This window comes from Mustela putorius, unplaced genomic scaffold (assembly GCF_011764305.1).
Source record: "Mustela putorius furo isolate JIRA1106 unplaced genomic scaffold, ASM1176430v1.1 tig00000095_pilon_pilon_pilon, whole genome shotgun sequence".
Taxonomy (NCBI): domain Eukaryota; kingdom Metazoa; phylum Chordata; class Mammalia; order Carnivora; family Mustelidae; genus Mustela; species Mustela putorius.
In genome coordinates, this window is record NW_025421280.1 from 16428804 (window position 1) to 16443499 (window position 14696).

At 38.4% G+C, this 14696-nt stretch overlaps 1 protein-coding gene across 7 annotated transcripts in view; it reads left to right on the top strand.

Annotated features, from left to right (window-relative positions):
- The window catches only part of ERC2 (ELKS/RAB6-interacting/CAST family member 2), a 923400-nt gene that overhangs the window by 160346 nt on the left and 748358 nt on the right, over positions 1-14696 (top strand). For all 7 annotated transcript variants that reach the window (XM_045078756.1, XM_045078755.1, XM_045078764.1 and 4 more), the window contains one exon: positions 10990-11406. In XM_045078756.1, coding sequence (XP_044934691.1) covers positions 10990-11406 — 417 coding nt within the window. The remainder of the gene's footprint in view (positions 1-10989; positions 11407-14696) is intronic.

Sequence of the window (14696 nt, forward strand, 5' to 3'; positions counted from 1 at the left end):
CCACTATCCTATAGTTGCTCGTGTATTACTGGCTACCAGTAGGGAAAAAACCCTGACTTTCAAAACAGAAATGTTACTATTCCTGAGAGCCCCTTGTAGAGTTATTTATAGACCAGTTAATGGGAAATCAATTTTAGCCATCTTTAAGTTGGTCTTAAAACAAATGTTTCCTGTTTCCCTTATTTAAAAAATGCCAAAGTGCTTAGCATTTTGTTTCCCACTGTTGCATTTATTTGATGATCAAAAATTTATGTTCATTATACTCATTTCTTTTCCCTGCTCAAATGGGAGGAAGGAGAGAAATTTTAATTCTGGGCCTCTAGCCACCACCACTATGTCAATAGTAATAATAGTGAACATTTACTGAATGTTCATTATGTGCCAGGCCCAGTGCTTTATGCTTTATGGGAACCTATTCACCTATGTGAGGAACATCTCATGTGGTCTTTGTGTGAACCCTGTACCTTAGTTACAATTATTATTTCCTGTTTATGGATGAATAATTCAGTGCTTTAAGTACTTTAATAATTTGTCCAAGGTGACATAGGCTATAATAGGTAGATCAGGATTCAAAACCCAGCTCATCACCACTGTTCTTGGAAGCCCAGACAAATTTACTGATTTCCCCCAGATCATATAATTGGTTAGTAGCAAAGCTACTTAGCAAAGCTAAGTCCTTAACTCTTAGCTTGGTACGATATTCCAATACTGTGCCATCCTATAGTATTGTTCTGTATGAGAACCAGAACTCCTTGCTTACAAAAGCAAATGCCAATGGGTCTTTATCACACTAGTGTTATGAATTTGGCAAAATGTCATGTTACTGACCAAAGTGGATTCTGCAGTTCTCACTGATGTGTCTGAGGATTTCAGGGTCCTCACGCTTTGGTGATTTTAAAAAATTGCCTATCAATATTCTCAATTAGCTGTATATGCTTATTCCATCTATCCTAAAGGAGAAAGCCTAGGACCATGTGTCTAAATATTAATCTTTTTATACTTTTCTTAAGTACAGCAACCTTTCCACAGCCCACTGGGGCTACATGTTTTTAGCCAGCATCTGCTGTTTGTCTTTTCACACACATGACACAGTCTATGGAAGGTTTGAAGCCATGAGGAGTGCTGTACATCCTGCACATGGGATTATGGAAACAGGGATCAGAGAACCCCTTAAAATTTGATTAGAGACAAACTAAAAAATGATAAATAGGGAAATAAAGTCACAGGAGAAGCAGAGCAGGCCAAGTTGTCTGCAAAGAGATTCTGTTTTCTTTGAAAGAGTTATGTTAAGCCCTTGCTTGAGAAGGAGTATGGATTTATTAAAAAAAGTTCAAGACTTTTGGATATAAGCCAATTCATATTTTTATATAGCTCAGAGATGGTTTTCATAGCAATGAAACCCTAAACTGCTTTATAGTACAAAACTTTATCTTTTTTTTTTTTTTTTCCCATAGTGTGGAAAAGAGCTTAAGGTCACAAATTTTTTCAAATTTGCCAGGAACTCATATTTTCCATGTTTGGGGATAAGACACAGTAGATTCTAAACATCTGGCTAGTCCCTATTTAAATAATTGTGTGTTCCATGCACATCATACATATATAATTATATTTTCATTCTATTTACCTTTTTGTGTTTTAGACATTCAGAAATCTGGATTAGATTCTGACTCCAGTAGCTATTGGAAGTTATTCTTCTGAATGTTGGCTAAGGCAAAGTATATTTTACCCCCTTTTCCATATAAACTCAAGTATGGCTTAGTTTCTTATATTTTTATTGTCTACTTTTTTTTCAAGATTAAGTGACTATGGGAACTTATGAGAGTTGTGCATAATGAAGTTCTCTGTATTTTTTAGAACAGGGGTGACTTTAGAATTGGCTGGAGGAAAGCTCAGTTTTAGACACTGGCCCATATCTGCTAACAATGTGATTGTAGTCAAATCTCTTAAGCCAGTCCAATTTATCCTCTTGTGAAGTGGACATAGTGCTGGCAGCGTCAAAGCAGTCTTGTCAGATGAATGAGTTGGTGGACGTGAGGCATTTTGAGTTTTGGAGGAGAGAGCAGGACAGAGTAATCTGAGGTCAAGGACACCCCTTCCCTCCCTGCCTGCCTCACACTCTCCCACTCCTAGTCTAAGTACAGCAAAGCAAAGAGGAATGGAAACATATTCACTCTCACAGTGTTCCCCTGTGCCGACCATCTGGTGAGACAATTTCCCTTCTGGTCTTCTGGTCCTCTCATTTTTCTGTCCATATTTCACTGTTTATCGAATACCTATTATGTGCTAGATTTGGGGGGTATAATGCAAATTTGGCCCAGAATGTGCCCTTGAAAAGCTCACTTTCTTTCTCTCAATCTTTCTCTTTCTTGGAGATATTCTTTACTTTCTTGTAAGCACAGCAATGCTCTGAAAGATCTATTTGCTTTTGTCTAGCTGTTTTGTAGGGGAGGGCTTATCAGAAGACATAACCTTTCATGATGCCAGAAACAGAAGTCATTATGTCCTCCTTTATTGTCTATCAATTAGACAGACTAATCTTTTTAAGCTTCCATTTTGTTTACCTGTTGTTGTTGTTGTTGTTTTTAAATAGGATAGACTAATGATTCTAAACTTCTTTTCCTTTTGTGGACTGGAGATGGGGATAGTCTTTACTGTCCAGGGCAGATTTCAAAGTATGCAGTTAAGTGTCAGGGGAAAAGGTTAAAAAGAACTGGGTTGAAGGCCAGGTATCAGGATAAATACAGTTCTGTTTGTACTAGTTGTACTCCTAGCAGAGTGACTATGAAGATAGTCTGGATGACATTGTGACACCTGCTTTGCTTCTTTCTGTGGTGTCCTCAGTGGCAGGCTGTGGAGAAGGGAGTTTGCCTTTTGAGCTTTGATTCTTTGAGAACAACTGGAGAATGATCCCAGAATTAAGAGTGTAGAGTAGGCCGTAAAAAGTTTTCTGAATGCCCTTCCACTTACAGACTGATTTTTGTACTTAAAGGGAATTAACAGTTTTGCCACCTGTTGCACATGTGCCATAAGTGCTAAGTTGATAGCAGTTTGAGTGGGACCCAGGTATGAGTTTGGATCACGTGCTAATGTTTTATCCCAGTGCAGGTGGACATTGGAAGGGCTTTTCTCTCCAGATGCAGTAGAATGGAAGTCACAGAAGGAGAGGTTGAAGCTTTGGGAAACTGAGACCATAATGATCACTGGGAGTTTCCGAAGAGATGGCCCTAGAATACAGCCTTACAGTTGCTGGTCTGTAGGTAGCTATCTGATGTAGGTAACAAACTAAAATGAATGTTCTTGATTATTGATCCAGTAGGGTTTGGGTTACAGCCTTAAAAGAAATGTGCTTTCATGGTTGAGAAGGGGAAGGTGATTCAGTCTGAAGGAACTGAATAATCTGGGAAGGGCGGAATTGAAAACTGTGCATTTTTTTCTTAATTTTTGGCCCTTAGAGAAGGTGTTTGACTTTGCTAGAGATTTCATTTGTATTTTATCTGGATCTTTTAGAGCTAGTTTTTATTGAGCTTGCATACTATTAGCCAATTTTAATTAGCTAACAGTCTAATTTCAAAGATGTAGAAAGGAAGTCTCAGTAAATTATTCTTGGAGGTCCCATGCTATTAAACTATTGGGTGGGACCCGGTAAAATGATTTAGGTAATCTTTCAGCCTCCCTGTAGGAGATACCATTGCCATTTCCTAAGCTATTAAATTAGAGAGGCACCCCCTTTTGGTCTACTCTTAGGGTTACTATAATATATATAAGGTTGGAGTTCAGGATCCTAGAAACCAAGATTTCATGCTCCCAGAAACTGAAATTCTGGCTTTGACAATGTGATTGCTCTTTTGGGTCTGTCATTTAACCTGTATGATTTGATCTTCTTGTTTGTAAAATGAGGTTAACAGGCTAACCTTTAAGGTCTCTTTGAGATCTTCAAGTTCTGATTCCATGTCATCAGTGTGTCAAGTGGATTATGTCTTTCAGAATATGACTTTTTGTTGCTATTGTCAAGGCAGCATATCCTAGCTTATCCTGACTGATATAAGTGATTACTCTGTACTTGGTACATTCTACAGCTAGGTATGTGTTAACTCATTTAATTTTCACAACAATCTTGTGTATTAGGAATTATTACTCTCCTCCCCCTTTTACAAATGAGGAAACTGAGACAGGGAGAGGATATTCTTTTCAATAAATTATTACATGTGGTTTTATATTTTAAAATAGAAATTGCCTTTGTTAAATATCTAACTAGAAATGGCTATCTGGTAAATGAATTTTGAAACTTGATTGATTTGAATTTCTTAGAAGTAGAATAGTGAGGGAGGAGAGAGACAGAGGGAGAGGTTGCTTCAGATCCCCTCCCTATCCTCCTGTATATATGATGCAGAAAGATGATCAGGACTCTTTAAGGTACATGCATTTAGCTCAGTAATTCCTATTTAGGAACAGATCTCTGCTTAATTTTAAATATTTTAAAAAAGAATGAAAACTAAATGACACATGAACTTGAGAAAGATTTGAAAATTAAATTTTAGTTTGATTATCAGATTGTCCTTGGTCATGCCAAAGTCATTTATTTACTAATAAAATGGCTACCTAGAAAGTAGATTTTGCTTATGAATAAATATACAACCTGGAAGCATCTGTCGTTACAACCTTTGAATGAGGAACAGCCTAGATGGCTAACTTTAAGTTTTAGGAATTGCTGTAACTGTCATAATTGCCTGCCTGTCTCCTCTCACAGCATCTACCCCCTTACCTACATCCTTTTCTTCCAACATCCTGAAGTATTTGTGCCGGTTCAGAGGCTAGATGGTATAGTGGTTTCAGCAGGGTAGTTGGTATCAGACAACCTAGATGAACATCTGGTTGTGCCGCTTCCCTAGCTGGATGACCTGGAGCAAGTTACTTAACCACTTTGCATCTCCATTTTCTCATCAATTAAATGGAGGTCTTAAACAGTGGCTACCTCACAAGGTGGTTGTGAGGATTAGCAAAGCTTAGAACATTGTGTGGCATGGGGCAAGCTCTAATTAGGTTTTTGCTATTACTATTCCTTGATAGGTTTGTTCTGTCTTTGCTTCTGGGTTTTTATACGTTCTCTTCTCTTCCCATCATTCTTCATGGGGCTGGTTCTCAACTGCTCTTCAAGGTGCAGCTCAGTGGTGGCTCTTTGGGATGTTTTCCCACATATCTCCAGGCTGGGTGACATCCTTTCTGAATTTCTAGTCATCTGTCTGTGACTTCTGTTACAGCCCTCATAACATAGTAAAGCTACTATCAGTTTACTTATCTACATGGACCATGTACATGGATCTTTCTTCCTTTCTTTTCTTTCTAATTTTGTGAGTCTAAGGGAGATACTAGGTAAATATATATTGAACAGATAAATGGATCAATTTTCCTCCATTTCTCTCTTCTTTCTTTCTTCTTTCTTCCCTCCCATTCTTTTCTACTTTCTTTCCTTCTTCCTTCCTTTCTACCAAAGTTCCTCTCTTCCTTCACTCTCAAACCTGGCCCTTGATGTATTATCTTAGTTATTCCTTGCAGGAACTCTGTGAGATAAACATGATTATCCCCATTTTTGCGGTGTGGAAACAGGATCAGGGTGATAGGCAACTTGCCCATCCAAAGGGGCAGACCGCTTACAGAGTTGTCGTCCAATGTTGCTGTCTGTGCTCAAAACATTTTGGCAATTTTCCCTTGGAATTCCCTTTTGGCCAGTTTGTGAACCACAAAAGAAAAACAGTTTTGGTCACTCTCAGAAAGGAAGATTTCCAGTCTGATCATCCCAATTCATGTTTGTTTCCAAGTAAACCTAGATCATCTCATAAATCTGTTTTGAACTGATCTCAGTTTATCAATAACCAGTATTGTGGTTGGATTATCCCTTGTGGTTCTTAGTATGATTGCAAGATGCCCTTCAGCAATAGCCATCAAGAAATTTTGAAAAAAAAAAAAATAGAGGTTTATCATTTAAAGAACCTGGAAATTGTGTAGCAGAGGTGGGACATACAGTGAGGTCATGGGTAGAGAGTGCATGGGCCTGGTTCTGCTTTTATTGGGGTCAAGGATGGGGGGTTTTGTGGGCTTATTCTTTATTGGTGAATTTAAAACATAAGGGGAGATTTAAAGTGTGGGAAGAGAAAAAAACAAGTGCCTCAAAAGGTCAGTTATTGAAATCAACCAAAATTTCTAAAACAAAGGAGCCTCAGTTGGGGCAGTCTCTTATCTAGTCCTGTGGTTGATAATATGTTTATTCAAGGTAGCCATCATTGAAGTGGATGCCTCTTTAGAGTGAATGTCTTGGCAATCAAATCTTAAGTTAGGCACTTTCACTGCAAAAAAGAAAGAAAACAATTGTCGAAGCCTATGCAAAAATGCCCACTCTTGCTACTTTTATTCAACATATTATTAGAACATATATTTAACATATAATTACCATAGTAATTAGGTAAGAAAAAGAGATAAAAGGCATCCAAATTGGTAAGGCGTAGGTAAAACAGTCATCATTTGTAGATGATGTGATATTACAAATAGAAAAAGAGAAAAACCTATTAGAACTAATAAATTAATTCAGTGAAGCTGCAGGATACAAAATTAACATGCAGAAATCAGTTGCTTTTCTATATACTAATAATCTATCAGAAAGAGAAATTAAGAGAATAATTCCATTTATAATTGCATCAAAAATAATAAAATACCTAGGATAAAATTTAATTAAGGTAGTGAAAGTCCTGTAGTCTGAAAACTGTAAGGCACTGATGAAGGATATTTCAGATGACACCAGCAAATGGAAAGATGCTCATGGATTGGAAGAATTAATATTGTTAAATTAATATTGTTCAAATGTCCATACCCAAAGCGATCTACAGATTCAGTGCAGTCTCCAACACAATACCAATTGCATTTTTCACAGAAATAGAACAAAGAATCCTAAAATTTGTGTGGAACCACAGGAGACCCCAAATAGCCAAAACAGTCTTGAGAAAGAACAAAGCTGGAGGGGTCATACTTCCTGATTTCAAACTATATTGCAAAGCTATAGTAATCAAAACTATATGGTACTGACATGGAAGCAGACACATAAATTAATAGAATAGAATGGAGTCTAGAAATAAACCCACACATGTATGATCAGCTAATCTATTCCAAAGGAGGCAAGAATATAAAATGGGGAAGAGACAAACACTTCAATGAACGATGTTGGGAAAACTGGACAGCTACATGCCAGAGTGATACTAGACCACTATCTTACAGCATATAAAAAAATAAATTCAAAGTGGGTTAAAGCCTTGAATGTAAGGCCTAAAATCATAAAACTCTTAGAAGAAGACATAGGCAATAAGCTCTTTGACATCAGTCTTAGCAGTATTTTTTTAGTCAGTCTCCTTAGACACGGGCAACAAAAGCTAAAATAAACAAATGGGATTATATCACAATAAAAAGCTTTTGCACAGCAAAAGATTCCAGCAACAAAATGAAAAGGCAACCTACTTCGTGGGAGAAGATATTTTGCAAATCATATATCTGATAGGGGGTTAATATCAAAATATATAGATAACTTACATAAATTACTAGCCAAAAAAACCCAAACAACTTGATTTTAAAAATAGGCAGAAGACACGAATAAAGATTTTTCTAGGGAAGACATATAGATAGTCAATAGCACTTGAGAAGATGCTCAAAGTCACTGATTGTCAGGGAAATGCAAATCAAAACCACATTGAGATACCACCTCATTCCAGTCAGACAGGCTATTATCAGAAAGACGAATAAAATAAGTGTTGCTGAGGATATGGAGAAAAGGGAACCCTTCTACTCTGTTGGTGGGAATGTAAATTGATGCAACCACTATGGGAAACAGTATGGAAGTTCTTCAGTTTCATTCTTCTGCATATAGGTGTCCAATTTTCCCAACACCATTTATTGAAGAGTCTGTCTTTTCTCCATTTTAAATTCTTGCCTCCTTTGTTATAGATTAGTTGACCATATAAGCATGGGTTTATTTCTGAGCTCTCTATCTTATTCAGTTGATCTATATGGCTACTTTTGTGCCAGTACCATACTGTTTTGATTACTATAGCTTTGTAGTATATCTTGAAATCTGGGATTTTGATACTTCTAGTTTTGTTCATCTTTTTCAAGATTGCTTTGGCTATTTGGGGTATTTTGTGGTTCCACATGAATTTTAGAATAATTTGTTCTAGTTCTGAGAAAAAAGTACTGTTGATGTTTTGATAGGGATTGCACTGAATCTAGATTGCTTTGGGTGGAGAGGACATTTTAACAATAATTATTCTGGGGCACCTTGGTGGTTTAGTCAGTTAAGTGTCCAACTCTTGATTTTGGCTCAGGTTGTGATCTCAAGGTTATGAGATCCTTCCTTGTGTTGGCTCCGCATTGGGTGTGGAGACTGCTTAAGATTCTCTTCCTCTTTTACACCTAAAACTAATATAACACTACACATTAATTATACCTCAGCAAAAATAGGGGTGTCTGGGTGGCTCAGCTGGTTAAATGTTTGCCTTCAGCTTAGTTCATGATCTCAGGGTCCTGGCATGGAGCCCCTGGGATCAAGACTGGCATCAGGCTCCCTGCTCAGCAGGGAATCTGCTTCTCCTTCTCCCTCTGCCCCTCCCCCCTGCTCCTGCTTCTTATCTCTCTTTCTCAAATAAATAAAGTCTTTAAAAATTAAAAAAAAAAAAAGATTCCCTTCCTCTCTAAAACAAACAAATGAACAAACAATATTAAATCTTCCAATCCATGGGCATGGACTATCTTTCTGTTTCTTTGTGTTGTCTTCAGTTTCTTTCATCAGTGTCTTAGAGTGTTCAGTGTAGAGAGCTTTTACTTTCTTGGTCAAACTTATTCCTAGGTATTTTATTCTCGGTGAAATTGTAAATGAGATTGTTTTCTTAATTTCTCCTTCTTCTGTTTCATTATTAGTCTAAAGAAATGCAACAGATTTCTTTCTTTTTTGGGAGGGAGAGAGTAAGAGAGAGTGAGGAGGGTTGTGGGGGGAGAAAAAGAGAGAGAAGGAGAGAGAGAATCTTAAGTAGGTTCCACTTCCAGCACAGTGCCTGATGTGGGACTTGATCTCAAGACTCCGAGATCATGACTTGAGCCAAAATCAAGAGTCAGATGCTTAACCAACAGCCACCCAGGCGCCCCACAACAGATTTCTTTATATTAATTTTGTATCCTGCACCTTCTTTTGGAATAATGAAAATGTTGTAAAATGTATTGTGTGGATGATTGCACAAAAAAAAACCACTGAATTTTACACTTTACCGGAGTGAATTTTGTTTAAAAAATTCATAATTACCATCATTAAATACATACCAGTTGCTCACTTGCAGTCACTGTCCTGTGAGACACTGTGGCACATGGATGAGAAAGAGAATACTTGTTCTTTGTGCTCTGGGAATGTCTCAGTGGATGTTCTTAAATGGAAGATGAAATAGATCCACAAATAGTTTAATCAAGATATTGCAATACTCAGTGCTAACCTCTGGGCATAGACCAGACTCAGAAAGATCTCAACACCTCTGGGTGCCAGCTATAGGAATTCAGAAAGATTTCAAAATGTGGGCCACTCCAATATTTATGTAATGTAGACATAGTATTATTTATGGCTTACAGTACTGTGAGGTACCTGGGGGCAGGAGCTATGCCTTGTGTTCATTTTGAATCCCTTGCTGAGTGTTATGTCTGGTCTGCTGGCAGAAGTGTGTGTCTGGTGATTGAATGAACTGTTTTGGAAGTGCCCTGCTTTGTTCCTAGGACAAAAATGCCTTCTAGCTTATGACTATCTGTTCTGACCAGCCTGAGGGTTGACCCTGTGGGGAAGGTGTTGCAGAATTCACCAACTGTCCTCATGCAATGTTTCTTTTCTCATAACTGGTAACTGTTTTGTTTCTTTGGTGTTTTCACTCTTATTTTGGCTGAAATGGTGACTTGGATTAATATGTGGATACTTCTGGAGTGTTGTTTTTTCTTCCCTGGTAGTATACTGAAGACTTTGGGTTCCTGGGTCAGTGAGATTTAAGAAAACAAAAGCTGGAATTAACCTCACTTTCTTCTTCTTCTTCTTCTTTTTTCTTTTGATCATGTTTATCAAACAGCAGTGCTATAGATTTTGTGTAGCTTATGGATCTTTGCTGTAATAAGAATTTGTTTTTCTTTTTTCTTTTTCCTCTGTGAAGGTACTTTATGTTGATTCTTTCTGTTAAATATCCTTTGCTTGCTCTGGACTTTTCTTTGTGTTGATTTTTTGCTTCATTTTTTTTTTTTTTCCATTTCCCATGCTGTTCAGTTACTGGATGCCAGAAGAACCAAGGTTTGTCCACTCTGCAGCTTGTTTGTTTTGCTCTGCACAGCATCACCTCCTTGTGTGTTTGTGTCTGTCTGTCTGCATTTATTCCCTTTTGCTTGCAGATGCAGTAATCCTGTTTACTAAACCTGTTCACAGCTTTATTTGTAAAAAAATAAAGTCCTTGTTTGTGTCTACTTGTAGTGGATGCTATTATTTTCATTTTTTAAATGGAAATGCATTTATCATCGAAAGTATGGATAGTAGAATAAAGAACACCTTAGGAAACAAGGAATACTGAGTCTGGAGCATTGCGGGCCTAAAGAAGGTGTGTTTGTGAGACTTTCCCTTCTAACCCTTTCCACTTCCTCAAATAAAACTCTGTAGATGTATAATTTCCCTTGTGACTGACACTAATATATTGTTTCTGTGTATGTGTACATTTCTCTTCTCCTGAGACATTCAGAAAGCATCACTGAATTAATTTCCCCCTCTCCATGTGCTGTCCCATGCTTCTGAAGTCACCCTGGAGCACTTAACGGCTGGCCCTCTGGACCTACCTCATAATTAACATTCCATCTTCATAGTCTGGTAGTAGCAAATAGCGCTTGGCATTTCCATTGACTTTTTCCCCTTCTTTCTCCTCTCCTGCTACATCTTTCTTATCACAGCACCTGCAGTTGACAATCCAAGCCCTTCAGGATGAGCTTCGGACCCAGAGAGACCTCAATCACCTCCTGCAGCAAGAGAGTGGCAACCGTGGAGCTGAGCACTTCACCATTGAGCTGACTGAGGAGAACTTCCGGCGGCTCCAAGCTGAACATGACAGACAAGCTAAAGAGCTGTTCCTTTTAAGGAAGACCTTGGAGGAAATGGAATTGAGAATTGAAACACAGAAACAGACCCTCAATGCCCGAGATGAGTCGATTAAAAAGCTTCTCGAGATGTTGCAAAGTAAAGGGTTGCCTTCTAAAAGTCTTGAGGATGACAATGAACGAACACGACGGATGGCAGAGGCTGAGTCTCAAGTCAGTCACTTAGAAGTGATTTTAGACCAGAAAGAGAAGGAAAACATACATCTTAGAGAGGTAAGGACATTCCCTCTATTGCCCCAAACCATATTTTATAAGTTAAAATATGTTACCAAGTTATTTTCACAGGTTGGAAGATATCTGCAGCCTTAACAAAATTTCCTGGCATCTGTTTTATAATCTTCCTGTCTGCTTATCACCTTTAAACTGGAATTTTGCATTAGATTTTTTTCTTTGCTCACTACACATATGTTCCATTGTTATTTGACACATATTCAGGATCCAAGTCTGTGCAGCACATGCCAGCTCTAAGGTGGTTTACAATTACTTTCCCACAGATGGCCAGTTTCAGGGTTTTTTAAGTACAGTACTAAGTTTTAGATGTTTATCAAATACATCTCTCTATAGGAGCAAAACAAATAGGTGATTAGCAAAACAATGAACCTAAATATTTTTATAGCTGAATTGGGGCAGCATTTGAAGAAAGTAAAGCATATGGATATTTCTGGGAAGAGCGGTAAAATGTGCAGACCAGTTTTGAACATTTAGGCTTAAGATAATCTTCATCTGCATTTTCTTTTGGCTAGGAAAATCTGTCCCAGGTTTCTTGAATATGCATTTTGGCACTTAGGGGATTAAATAATTTGAAGTACTTCAGAGGCTCTCTGGCCTTCCACCACTATTGAATATTGGGATGCTCAGATATCTGAGGATATATAGTTGGATAGAGCTTAGAAAAAAATGTGGGTGATAGCCAAGGTTTGAAACTTTTACAGCAGTTCCTTGCCGCTATGGAGGATGTGGATCTCAAAAGTACCCTGTATGCAAAATGTTGAGGGAGGTACAGATCTCACAGAAAATAGGAAGCAATAAAATGGCATTAAGTTTATTTTAAAAGTTTTCTATAGCAATAAATAAACATTCTAAAAGATGTTTGCTTTCAGAATTAGATTTCTTGGCATTATATACCTTTTCAGATGGGCAATTCTTGTGAGTCATTTTTTTGGTGGTTCAGAAAACATGGCTTCCATGATGGGGCTTGATGCTCCCCGGAGTTTCCTCTGATAGAGATTGTATTTGCTTAGAAAATTTGAACGGACTTTTGTATCTTAAGACTTAGTGTCCTCCATGCTTATTCTCCTTTGTTTTATTTTCATGAGACATTAACAGCATGCTTGGGAAGCCACATGGCTTGGTTTTGGATTGAGATGCTTAAAGAGATGTTTTGCTGGGACTGGGTCTTCCCATCCATATTCCAAGAGGCTGAATGTCATCTTAGGCTTCTAAGGTGGCCCCTAATGATGTACACTTCTTGGAAATCATACCCTTGTGTAAATCCATGTCCTCGAGTATAGGCTGAACCTAGCGACTTGATTCTAAACAACAAAATACGGTGCAGGTAATGGGATGCCAGTGTGACTTCCATGATTAGGTTATACAAGACTGTTCTTTTCATCTTGTTAGCACACTCTATTTTATTCTCAACTTGCCTGCTTTGATGAAGTAAGCTCCTGTGAGAGAGGCCCGTGTGGTAAGGGACTGAGAGTAACCTCCAGTCAACACCCAGTGAGGAACTGAGACCCTCACTCAAACAGCCACAATGAACTGAAAACTGCCAGAAACCACTTAGTGTGCTTGGAAGTGGATCCTTCCACAGTGCAACCTTCAAATAATATGACAGGCCCTCGGCTGATACCTTGGCTGCCGCTTTGTGAGAGACTGAAGCAAAGGACCCAGCTAAGCTGTGCCTGGATTCCTGACCCACAGAATCTGTGAGATAATAAATGTGTGTTGTTTTAAGCTGCTGAATTGGGGGTAATTTGTTACACAGCAATAAATAACCAATAGCGTGGAGCAGAGACTAATCTCTTCCTGCCTCACTCCATAGACTTCACATTGAGTTTTCTTTTTTTTTTTTTTAAATGATTTTTTTTTTTTTAAAGATTTTATTTATTTACTTGAGAGAGAGACAGTGAGAGAGAGCATGAACGAGGAGAAGGTCAGAGAGAGAAGCAGACTCCCCGTGGAGCTGGGAGTCCGATGTGGGACTCGATCCCGGGACTCCAGGATCATGACCTGAGCCGAAGGCAGTCGTCCAACCAACTGAGCCACCCAGGCGTCCTACATTGAGTTTTCTGAAGAGAAACAGTAACTACTGGCAGTAGTCACTTGCATGTAAAGCCGCTGTGGATTTGGAAATTTTGGTTGTGTTATCTTAGAACTGTGGCTGGAGATTACCATAGTTGAAAAAATCTGCTGCTTTATTTTGGGTGCCAAGGCAATCATGTTGCATGTATAGCAGGGCAGCGATGCCAGAGAAACCTCCATCTGTAGCATTGACCTTCACTCCATGTTGGGGTCTTGTGGTCACGGCAGAGTCACTCTTTTCCTGTTGTTAGATTCTGCTCACTGGTGGCACTAAGTAGATGGTGCCTTGATTCTGTTGTGTGGATGCCTCCACTTAAATGAATCTAAACAAAATTCAGTTTGTGTTTTACAAGATTAGTTTGCCCTCACCGTGGTCTGGCCTGGAAATAGATCATGTTTGGAGCCTTAACCCATCAGTCTGAGAGCCCACAGAGAGTGGTACAGAAAATGCAGCCCAACATATTCAGCTAGTTTCCTTGGGCATCAAATGAAAGTCAGTGGATTGCCTTTTTCTTGGCTTATCAAGAAGGTGAATGTGGAAAAGGTGTCTCTCAAAAAAAAAAAAATCTTATTTTAAACTTAACTAAACAAAAAGACTTTGGAAGCCTGAAAGGATGTTCCCCAAGAGAAGGATTGTACTGTCTTCTGAGAGCCATTTGTTACATTTTCAGGAATTTTGTGAGCCTGCTTTTAAACCATTGATAACTTGAAATGAGTCATGGTGGGAGTATTTATACCATGGAAATCAGCAAATGCTACCCCGAGGGCCTACGCCCCTGCCACCCCATCCCTGAACCCCATTTACCAACACGACTCTGAATAAATGCCATGAAATGTTTACCCACCATACAGCAGGAAGAGGAAAGTTAAATAATGCAAGAATTATGAGTATCTTAACCACTCATCATTCATTAGAAGTTTTCATAACAGCATCTGGGTAGATGCTTATGTGTCAGACACTTCAAAGAATATTTTCATTGATTCATATTTATTTAACTTTCAAAACTACCTGGTGCATTCGGTTTTCCATCCATTCAGTGAGCACTTACTGAGGATCTGCTTTGGGATAAAGCAATCATAGCTAATAAAGTTTGACTTCATCACATTTGTATTCTGTAGGGGTGAAACATAATTTCATAGTTAAACAGAGAAGTAACATGAAGAAAAGAAGAGAAGGAAGAACTAGTGACCTGGGTGGG